General features: G+C 50.6%; 1 protein-coding gene across 1 annotated transcript; it reads right to left on the bottom strand.

Moving 5' to 3' along the window:
• Positions 1 to 1,577: 1,577 nt before the first annotated feature.
• CRYBB2 (crystallin beta B2) lies at positions 1,578 to 10,967 on the bottom strand. The gene is made up of 5 exons (XM_060119359.1): positions 10,914 to 10,967; positions 7,843 to 7,961; positions 4,972 to 5,104; positions 3,415 to 3,557; positions 1,578 to 1,746 (listed from the first exon to the last, which is right to left on the bottom strand). Exons 1-5 carry the CDS (start codon positions 10,965 to 10,967, stop codon positions 1,578 to 1,580), a joined length of 618 nt encoding a protein of 205 aa, XP_059975342.1.
• Between the last annotated feature and the right edge of the window lie 695 nt (positions 10,968 to 11,662).

Below are 11,662 nucleotides of genomic sequence, written 5' to 3'. Positions count from 1 at the left end.
AGGTACTCAGTGTGTGTTGGCTGAAGAATGAAGGAACAAATCAAAGCTGGAAAAATTTGTTAAGTGCTGATTAGTTCCCACCTTCATGGTAATCATTGTAATCTCTTTAGCTCATTCAATAGGGTTTCCCATTTTTCTAGATTTGAGAAAATGATTTTATATGGAGATATAAAGGGGCAAGCCTATTTAAAACGTCCTTGAAGAAGGATATTTAGGGCACTGCAAGATTTATTACACAGCAATGGCTATTAACATAATATGGTAAGAGTACAGAGATACACAGATAGAATAAAGGAACAGAAAAAAAAAAAAGAGCCCATAAACAGACCCCACACATATGTGTCAATCTACTATGGGACACAGAGGTAACTTCGTACCACAGTGGGGGAAATGGATTTCTCAATAAATTACCCCAGGACGACGGTGGTTCAAAGTGGAAAAAAAGAGAAAAAAGAAATTAGGTCCCTGGTACACACTATACAGAAAAATCAACTCCAGGAGGACTGAGAATTTAAGTGGGAAAAGCAAAACTTTAAAACTTTTAGCAAAAAAAAAATCTGGAGAACATATTTGTGAGAAGTGGGGTGAGAAAGAATCTCTTAAAGAAGACATGGCAGATACAAACCATAAAGGAACAGACTGATGTTAGGCCACGTCAAAATTTAAAACTACTGCATCAAAAGATACCAAAGACAAAGTAAAAAGAAGCTGCTCTCTGGGGGGGGATATTTGTACTACAGAAAACCAACCAGTGATTAACATTTATATAGAGAACACCTGGGCTATCTCTTGTCGTCCTTGCTGTAACCCTGTTACGGAGGCACTATTTTTTCCCTATTTTTCCAAGTGGAAGCATTAAGGTTCTGAGGCCCCATCACTGGCCAAGCCTCCAGAACAGCCATTAGGATCCAGGCCAGTCGGATGCAGGAAGCCAGCCCCCAGTTGCTATGCTAAGTGACAACCCCAATCAAGTTGTGAACAAAGGAACCAAGGAACACACAAACCTACAAACAGGTCATTGTGACCTCTCTCTGGGATGGAGTGGGGATTGCAGGGTTTGGGGCTCTGCTGGGCAGATCTAAGAAAACTCCCAGGTTCAAGGTGATAAGGCAATTCTGTGGGGATGGCAGGCAGTGGATACATTTTTAAGGGCTGGAGCATCCATCACATGCCCTTGAGTGACTGCTCAGCAACCATACAAGAAGGACTGAGAGGTCAGCCAAGCCAGCCGCTCATGGGGTAAAGAGGGTTGTAAGTCAGGTGAAGAAGTGGAGGCTCAGAGAGGTTGGACAATGTGCCCAAGGTCACACAGCTAAGCAGCAGCAGAGCTGAAAATTCTCGAAGAGGTTGCCCATCCCTCACCCAGTCATTTTCTGGTTCTCTCGTCTTTCTGTGTCTCTGTCTTTCATACAAGTGCACGCGCGCACACACACACTACACGCAGCACCCTGGCTCCCACAGGGGATAAAAGACACTGCTGCGGACAAGTTGCAAGTCACACTTTATTCACTCGCCAGGATGTCTGCTGGGATCCTGGGCAGCTGGCCAGGCCCCTGGGGAGGAGGAAATGGGGGGCACTAGTTGGAGGGGTGGAAGGTGCCTCGCTGGTGCCACTGCATGTCACGGATGCGGCGCACGGACTGCACCTGGGGCTGGGGGGCCCCGAAGTCGCCGCTGTCCTTGTAATCACCCTTCTCCAGCAGGTACTGCAGCCCGCGGTAGCCGGGGTACTGGTAGCCGACCCACCTGCAGGGCCAGAGGTGGGAAGAGGGGACGTAGGGAGACAGGAGATGCAGATGGAGAGAGAGGGGGGGAATTGTTTAGCCACTAGGAAGGGTGGGGCCTCCCAATCATTTCACACTAACTGGGTGTTGAGCAGGAACACCCCCACCCTTCCTGAGACCAGCCTCTGCTTTCTTCCTTCCCTTGATAGGGAGCTCACTGTCTCCAGAAGCAACTTTTAACTGAAGGCCTGACACTGGGTTCAGAGGAAGGGGTGATCTCAAGCTCACTTAAGCTTAGAAGAAGACAGGCCTCTTAACCCAACCCCTGGCGAGGCCAAAGGACAGCAGGCTAGGTCCCAGGAGCCCTCCATGATCCCTCCACCCTTTGAAGCCATCACCATTTAGGGGTCACTCACTCTGAGTACCTGATGACCATTACAGTCTTCTCCCCAGAAAGCATCACACAGGCCTGGCCCACATGGACCTGCCCATCCAGCCCCTGTGGACACCTCTAGCTCTGCTTCTCAGACTTGGGCCCCTATATCTCTGCAGCACAGCCACTCCGTCCCTTGTAGAGCCCATCAGACTCACCAAGCTCCTCCCACCACAGGACCTTTGCATGTGCTGTTCTCACTGTCTGGGATGTCCTTCCTTCTCTTTACCTCTATAATTCCTACTTTCTTGACATCTCAGCTCAAGAGTGCCATCCTCAGGGAAGGAGGCCAGATTCGTGCAGATTCCTAAACTATTAACAGTTGTCCCCAACCAGACTGCTAGCTACACAAGGCAGAGGCCAGGTCTGTTTAACCTACCTTGACTTACTGTTGACTTAACATGGTGCCTGGCATATGACGTCACTCGACAAATTGAATCAATGAATGAATAAACGAGTAAATGGAGGGGAACATGAATACAGAACTTTGCACGCTCTAAGAGTTTGACAAGCCCCAGAAAGCCAGTATGTGTTGGTAAACTAGCTCTCTTGGTGGGGGGAAAAAGTCTTGATTTGTAACATTTTCCAATTTCTGAGGTGTAAATACTTCATGATGGCTCATTTCAAGTTGCCAATGATTAAATAACCAGCTCACATAAATTCTGAAAAGTTAACAGTCAGCTTTTGCAAGCTGGTACAAGTCGGCTTCAGCACGCCACTGCCCAAAGCCCATCGTCAGACTCCCCATGGAATCCAACTTTTTCACATTGAGAATTTCCCCAATGCTGATGGTTGAGGTTTATGTGCCGAAGTTTAATTTGGCGGAGAAGGATCCCTCCTGTTTCCAATCTCAGGAACTCATGCAGTCAAAGGCCAGCACCGGCTGGACTTCCTGCCTCTCCCAGCTCTGTTAAGACCACTCAACTCATTCCCAGCTTCTGCTCACCCCTACACCCTCCCCACCTCTGCCTTACCCTGCCCCCCTCTGCCCACCATTTACTGTCCTGCTTTTTGGGGCTGAGGTTAAGGCCAAGGTTTCTCTCCTCCAGAGGTAGGGTGTTGCCCAAAAGGCAGATCAGGCTGGAACTTCAGGGGCTGAAAGCCATGCGTAGGCTGATGATTTCAATGCCCATTTTCCAATGAGAAGACTGAAGTCAGGAATGTATAAGATCCCCAGAGCTCAGGACAGAGCAGGACTTAGCAGCCCAGGGTCTGGGCTCCTGGGGCGGGGCGAGCCAGGGTTGGGTGTGCACTCACGTGCCACTCTGCACCCGCACAGAAGACACCTTCTCCTGGTAGCCGTGGGCGTGAAAGCTGGGCACATCATCGTCTATCACCTCCATCTTCTTCCCTGTGAAGTTGGGGTTCTCATAGAGGATGATCTTATGCTCCTGGCTGTCCTGTGGACAGGGAGTGGGGGAAAAGCGAGTGTGGGTGAGAGCGCCCAGGGTGCCCTGGAGTTGGGACCAGCAGGCTCCACCTGCAGCCCTCTGGCCCAAGGCCCCCACCACGTGAGTGTCTATGGCAACGGCATCCAACAGTGTTTGTTCCTTAAGATCCTACTAGGCTATTTTCACGTAACAGACGCTCCAGATTCGACACTTTGGGGACTATTTGATTCTGAAATGGCATTTTACCTCCCAACGCCTCAACTCCCCCTTTTAAAAATAAATGGCAGCCATGATGCGCGCACACACACACACACACACACACACACACACACACACACACACACACACAGGCTTATTGTGCCCCTAGTAGACACTTGAAATATTTTGGCTTTCCTTCATCTCCACATATCTTCCCATCCTCCTGTTCCTGTAACATTTTTCTTAGTCATCTCCTTTCATCCTTTAAACTACTTTTTTTTTTTTTTTTTGCGGTATGCGGGCCTCTCACTGTTGTGGCCTCCCCCGTTGCGGAGCACAGGCTCCGGACGCGCAGGCTCCGGACGCGCAGGCTCAGTGGCCATGGCTCACGGGCCCAGCCGCTCCGCGGCATATGGGATCCTCCCAGACCGGGGCACGAACCCGTATCCCCTGCATCGGCAGGCGGACTCTCAACCACTTGCGCCACCAGGGAGGCCCCTTTAAACTACTTTTATGCTGTTTGGTGGATAAGAAAACTGAGGCTTAGAGGGGTAAAGTGACTTGGTCAAGGTCACACAGCCGGAAGTGCCAGAGCCAGCAGAGGAACCCAGGTCTGTGGAATGCCAAGTCCAATGTTCTCTGGTTTTCCATCTAGTTCTGGGGAGAACTAGACTGGGCTGGGGAAGTTTGGGAGTATAACTGAGCATCGCTGGGCCCTTTGCCCTCCAGAGAATTCACACACTAGTAATCAGGATCAGAGAAGCTCTGAAAGGTTACACTGGCATGAGTTGTGAACATGAGCTAAACTGCCTTCTCCTCCACCCCGAAACCCACAATTTCTTTGAATATTTATGGTGGCAATCATTTATGGAACGATTGCTTTGTGACAGAAATCACACAGCCCTGGACAGCACCATCCACATAGAATAGAATGTGAACAGCGCCCCCTGGAGCATCTTGAATGAAGCCCCTGAAGTCATACGATGTGGCAATTCTCAGGCTAAACCTGCTGGTATCTCAGTACAGTAGATACTAATATCCCCATCTTACAGGTGAGGAGACTGAGGCTCAGGGAAGTGAAGGGACTTATGCGAGGTCACACAGCCAGGAAGTCTCCCGCCAGTCAGAAGGGGCACGATGCCAGAGATAAAGGCTCCTTCCTGGTCCCCAGACCGCTGTCTCCAAGGGGGCAAAGAGAGGAAGAAGATGAGGGTCAGGGGCTTACCACTTTGATGGGCCTCAGGGAGCTGAGGGAGTCTGTCCTCCGACTGCTGGTCCATGAGTCCCAGCGGGGGTATTCACCCTTCTCAAACACAAACTGCTCCCCTTTGCAGTTGGCTTGCTCGTAGCCCACCCAGCTGCAATGGAGAGAGAGAGAGAGGGCAGGTCAGGCTCACTCCAGGCTTCCTCTGGTGGGACCCTGGCTACTCGTTTGGGCCCCAGAGCTCACAGTTGCCCAGCTCATCAAAATGAGTAGCAGCCTCATTTAAATCCAAGCACAGCAAATCCAAGAGCAGCATCACCTCAGTTATCCAGAACCCAGCACGGTGCTGACTTCAATCATCTGGAACATAACCAAGAAATAAGGAGGAAGCCTAAGAGATGGCCTAGCAACAGACATAGATGTATAGAACCCATGTCCCAAGGCCAATGGTATGCTGGTAAATTAAAAGCCAGCTCTGAAAAACAAAACAAATCCTGTTTGTAGCGTTTGCTAATTTCCATGGTGTAAATACTCCCACCGTGGCCAGTGTCAAGCTCTCAGTGTGACATCAGTGAACATGGAGTTGGGAAGAAATGTGTCCAATCAGCTTTTACCACTAAGAACGGACTGCAGAACAGCCCTGTATCTAAAGCTCACGTACATTGCTCATACCAACCCCTTCTCTCTGGGTCTCTTTCCTCTTTGGTTCTTGATGGTGGTCTCTGGACTCCTACGCTACACAAAACTTTAACAGTCTTAGATCCACAGCAGAAGAGAAAATCCTTAAAGGGAAGGATTACCTGCTGGTGGGGCATGGCTCATAGAGGAAAGGGGACAATAAGAAAAAGGTGGTACCGACTTCATGATGCCTGGCATTCTGGGGCGTTCATCGCAGGGGCAGACAGTTCAGACTGGCACAGTGACAACTCTTTGGAACAGTAATCTAAGTCCTTAACGGAAGGGGAGATGGTGTTTCTTGCTGCTTTTAGAAGAGGATGCCCTCTTGATCTGGCGATTCAGCTTTAGACAACGTGTCCTTAGAAAACAGTTGTCAAAGAGCTCACAGATACATGGGTAATGATGTTCATCACGGTGTTGTTTATAATATCAAATAATCAGAACAACTTACACATCCAACGGGCAGGGCCTGGTTGAGTAAATTATGTCGTATCCCGTAATGAAATGTTACAAAGGTATGAAAAACAATGAAGTAGGACACGGGTTCTCAAACTTAACTGGGCAGAAATATCACAAGGTGGTGGGTTTGTGAAATGCAGATTCCTGGGCTCCAGGCCCAAGAGTTTGATTCACTGGGGCAGGGCTGTGACCCAAGAATCTGCACTTCAAAGCCTCCCCACCTTCTGTGATTCTGATACAGATTTACCTCCAAAAAACTCTTTGAAAAGCATTGACATAAAATGTTACTTAATGACGTGGAGAGAATTTGGGATAAAAGTTTTCAAAATGAGTTATAAAACAGTATGTAAAGCATGATCTGACTTCTGATTAAGTATATATCTAATATATATTTGATGAAAGAAAAATATAAGTTTACATGAAAATCTTAATGGTTACTCTGAGTGGTAAGATTAGAGTCGTATGGTTTTTTGCACTAAACCACTGCTCCTTAATTTTATTATTATTATTTATTTATTTTTTTTTTTTTTTGCGGTACGCGGGCCTCTCACTGTTGTGGCCTCTCCCGTTGCGGAGCACAGGCTCCGGACGCGCAGGCTCAGCGGCCATGGCTCACGGGCCCAGCTGCTCCGTGGCATGTGGGATATTCCCAGACCGGGGCACGAACCCATGTCCCCTGCATTGGCAGGAGGACTCTCAACCACTGCGCCACCAGGGAAGCCCTCAAAGTTATATTTTTTTAAAGAAAGCAGAGGAGGAATGTAAGGTCTATTTAAGAAATTCTTCCCTCCAAATACTAAGAAAAAAAAGACAATTGAAAAATCAGATGTGGTGCTTCAGTTGTCAAAACTTCAGCCATCCAGGAAGGCAAGCTCTCACTGATGCTCTGAGCGCATCAGCTAAGAATGGCAGGGCCATTCCTTTGGCTGTGTTCTCCACACCAGCAGACTCTGATTCAGTTAGGGTCATCACACACTGCAGAATTCCCGGTGAACCTTGAGGTGTGGTGCGGGTCATCCAGGACCCACACTAGACTCACTGACCTGTTGTTGGGGGTCACTGGTGGCCACCCCTGATTCCGGAGGCTCTTGGAGAGAAGGAACAGTCAGGGAACCACAAGGAGAGGCCCCTGCAGGCTGTGCTCAACTATGTCACCTGAGTGCGGCAGAGTCAGACCTGACCAATCACCTCCCCTTTTCTCTTGGGCCAGGGGTCCCAAGCCTGCTGGCCCCCCAGTGTGTCAGCATATCTGCGAAAACCAAGTATCCCCAGGACCTGGAAAGGGAGCGGTGGTTGCAGAGCTGGGACATCCAGCTTTAAACCTCCCAGGAGAGCGAGGACACTCCCAGAGCCAGAGATTGGCAGCTCTAAAAAGGTCCACAGGAGTCACTGTGTCTGTCTCCCTGCCTCAAGGAAGTGGATGACCTTGGTGTCAGGCTTTTCACATGAGCTCCATCCCATCATCCCCAGGAGGACATGGGTATCCTCATCCTACAGAGGAGAAAACCAAGGCTCAGAGAGACAAGTCCCTGGTCCAACGTCACACAGCACAGAAGTGGTGGAACCAGGATTTGAAACCCAGCTCTATCTGACCTCAAACCAGAAGCTCTCTCCACAGGCTGCCAAGACCCCAAATCCTGGTCCCCTAATTGCACAGTCTAGGAGCTCAGTGAGAGCAGATCCCTCCAGCTCGCTCCACAGCCTGACTGCCTCACCCTGGCAACCCCTGATTAAGTGAGCCCCCCAGGTACTTACGGTCCAGCCTGTACCAGGACAGAGCCTGCCTTCTCCACGCCGGTCTCCTTCAGGTTGGGGCAGGGCCCATTGAGCTCATGTGAGTGGCCCTGAAAGTTTTCCTGCTCGAAGATGATGATCTGCAAAAGGAGGAGAGAGTCAGACCCCCGTCACGATGGGGAGGAGGGAGAACAGGGCAGGGGGGGTGAGTGGGCGTAGGGAGGGGACTCAGAGAGCCTTGAGGGATGCTGAAGGGTTCCACACTTGGGAATCACGAACCAAATATAAAGTCTGAGAGTCTTGGCTCCAGTTACCAGCTGTGAGACCTTGAGCCAGTATTTCACCTGTCTGAGGCTCGGTTTCCCCGTCTGTAAAATGGGAAATAAAGACAGAACCTACATCATGGGGCTGTTGGAAGGATTCAGAGGAGCGTAATGGTTAGCACACCATATTTGCTCTGGGTGTGGGAGGCATAATTATATTAAGGGACATGCTAAGGATCCCAAGTGGGTAAGTGGCAGAGCTGAAATCAGAGCCCAAGCTCGTCTGATGCTGTTTCCTGTAGAGCAGCATTTTGGTACCACTGGTCTGTGGACCAGAGCAGGAGTAGCAAGATGCTAGACCATGCTGCTTAAGCTTCTCCTGCCCCCATTAGAGCTGGACCAGTGCGGGCATATCCACCCTTCCCCCCCATTTCACCATAAGACTACGCATACCTGTGCCCTTTTCTTAAGCCCCCACAGGTTTTGCAGGCTTTCCTCCCCCTCTGGATACTTAAGAGGACTTCACTCCCCGTGCCTCACCGGCCTCTCAGCAGCCCAGGGAAGAGCCGGCAGGATCTCCATCAGGAAAAGTGAAGATCAGCAAAATGAAAGGGCTGCTCACGGCCTCACAGCCAAGTGCTAAGAGGTGGGGGAGGGGGGCAGCTGCCTCCTTTCAGGATTCCAGACAGAACTTGGGGGCAGACGTTTTCCAGCCACACTTGCCCCAGGGGACTGCCTCTGGATGAAGCGGGGCGAGGTTCAGGGAAGTGGGCCTCCAGGAGGGGCAGCTGCACAATCCACGTGGTCAGCACTGGCTGGGTAAACACGCCCCTCTCTCCCAGACCGGGGATTAGCCAGACAAAGCCAGGGGAGGGAGGCCCAGCAAGGTTCAGAGTCAAATTCCATGGGCTCAGTTCAGCTTTTATGATCACTGACAAGACCACAGATGGGTCAGGAGAACTAGGCTTCTATGTCACCTCTGTTGCATCCAGCTGTGCAACCTGAGGAAGCCACGTGATTGCTTTGAGCCTCAGCTGCCCCATCTGTAAAATGGGGAATCATGCCTCTTCTGCAGGCTTATTGAGAAGAATCAAGAACCTGGGAGTCAGGGGCTAGCGGATTATGACACTGGCCTGGGAGACAATGGCTTACAGGGGCAAGGAGGGCAAGGCAGGTCAGACTCCCCAAGCATCTGAAAGGCCTCAGAGCCCAGGAGTTCAGTATTATTATTGTTGTTGTATGTATCAACAAAGGGATGCTAAAAATTTACATATTACCTAATCCTTTCAACCTGCACTGTCCAAATTCAGCAACTGCTAGATGTCTATTGAACATGTGCAACTAATCTGATTTAAAATGTGCTATGGGGCTTTCCTGGTGGCACAGTGGTTGAGAGTCCGCCTGCCGATGCAGGGGACACGGGTTCGTGCCCCGGTCCGGGAGGATCCCACATGCCGCGGAGCGGCTGGGCCCGTAAGCCATGGCCGCTGAGCCTGCGTGTCCGGAGCCTGTGCTCCGCAACGGGAGAGGCCACAGCAGTGAGAGGCCCGCGTACCGCAAAAAAAAAAAAAAAAAAAAAAATGTGCTATGGGTATCAAATACACATCAGATGTTGAAGATACAGTATGAAAAAAAGAATGTAAAATAGTTCTCTAATAATTTTTCTACTGACTGTACATTAGGATATATTGGGCTTAATTAAATATATGAAAATTAATTTCCCATTTCTTTTTACTTTGTTAACATGGCTACTAGGAAGCATTAAAGTCCATAAGTGGCTCCCATTTGAAATCGACTGGACGGCGCTGCTCCAAGCCACATCGCACTGGGCTTCTTGCTGCTCAAACTCACCCATCTCACTCCAACCCCTGGGCCTTTGCACTCACTGCGCCCTTTGCCAAGAATGCTCTCCCCTACCCCCCACTCCCCAATTTTCACTACTTCCTCACTTGACCGGGGGCTCTGCTCAATGTCACCTCCTCGGAGAAGTCCTCCCTGACCACCTTAGCTAACACGTTCCTCGTCCACCCTGACCCTAAAGAACCCACTCTTGTTTCTTCCTAACACTTTTCACTCCTTGAAGTTATATATTTAGTAGTTTATTTATTGTCTTTCTTCTAGAAAGTAAGCCTCTTAAGGGACAGAATTGGGGTGAGCTGGGGTGGGGGCCCAAATCAGACAAAAAGGCAGCTCCAGGATGGAATCTATGCCTGGGGCCTCTGAGGCAGAGGGAAACAGGAGGGCATCCTGGTGGACTGCTGCTGGTAGAAGTTTGAGGGCAGATTCAGTGTGACAAGCCCCTGACATTGGGATAAGATCCCACCGCCCTTAGGAGGAAAAAACAAAGAAGGCTGGCGTTAGGTGGACAAGCATTAGGCTGAGCCTGTTTTCTTTGCCTCTTCACAATTACCTTATGCCATGAGTCCAACGCTCCCCAGTTTTTGAAGGAGGGACCCGAGGCTCAGAGAGGTCAAGTGACTGGCCAAGGTCACACAGCAGGTGTGGAGTCAGGATTCCCACCCCACCTCCCATTCACAAGCCCCCTCTCAGACTGGACTGAGGGTCTGCCTCGGCTTTGGGGACCCACCCTGGGCAATGGGGTAAAGGGTAAGGCAGAGAAAATTAAGTCTCCAAAGCCAGAAGGATGCTAGTCGTGGGCTGGGGAGGGGCCTTCTGAATTGGCACCCCCTCCACTGTGCAAGTTGGGGAGACTGTGGCCCAGAGACGGGGAGCCCCAGAAAGGAAGACACCAACCCCGCTTTACAGGAGGGAAACCGAGTCTGGGAGAGGCACCGTGCTTGTCACCCCTTCCTCCTGCGTGGTACCCACCTTGGGGTTGAGGGGCTGAGATTTGCCCGCTTGGGTCTGGTGGTCTGAGGCCATGGTGGGCTGTCTGGTGCAGGAAAGACCTGGAAGGCAAGGCATGGGGGAAGCAGCAGTGAGGACCTCTCTCTGGGCCCTCGGTTCCCTCACTTGGGGGGACAGGGGTGGTGGTGGCGGCGTGTCCCGGGGCCACATCACTCCAGTCCCACGTCCTGTTTTCTGTCTCCCTGATTTCAGGTTGTCCTAGAGCAGTGGGGACGGCCAGCGGCTGCCTGAACGTCCATCCTTAGCTTCGCTTCTTTGTGTCCAGGCCGGCTCCGAGGGGGAACAGAGAAATGAGGTCTACTAAAAAATAAAGTGAGAAACTAGAGTGTGAGTGGGGACCCACTTGGCCCCAGATAATTGATGCTATTATGCATAAATTTCTTATGCATCGACTGATATTATGCAGAAATTTCTTGATTCAAAGAAAATAATGTGGGCAGACAAACCCCACGCACTGGCTATGCTTGGCCGGGTTTTAGCTCCCAATCTGCCATCTCACAAAGTCCCCTGGGCCCCCAACCCTCATCCCCAACTTCCTCCTTGACTCCTGCCCCCCCATCCAGTACCCAGAATGCTCCTTTCCACCATTGGCCTTATCGTCCCCTCCACCACCCAAATAGTACACAAGGCTGTTATGGAACTCCTGCCACAAGAAAGCAACGACGTGAGTATTACGGAAGTTCAGGCACTGTGGTCAGCAGCAGGGAGAG

The sequence above is a fragment of the Mesoplodon densirostris genome, chromosome 15 (assembly GCF_025265405.1).
Source record: "Mesoplodon densirostris isolate mMesDen1 chromosome 15, mMesDen1 primary haplotype, whole genome shotgun sequence".
NCBI lineage: Eukaryota > Metazoa > Chordata > Mammalia > Artiodactyla > Ziphiidae > Mesoplodon > Mesoplodon densirostris.
Note: the sequence above shows the minus strand (reverse complement) of the source record. Positions and strands in the feature narration are given on the sequence as shown.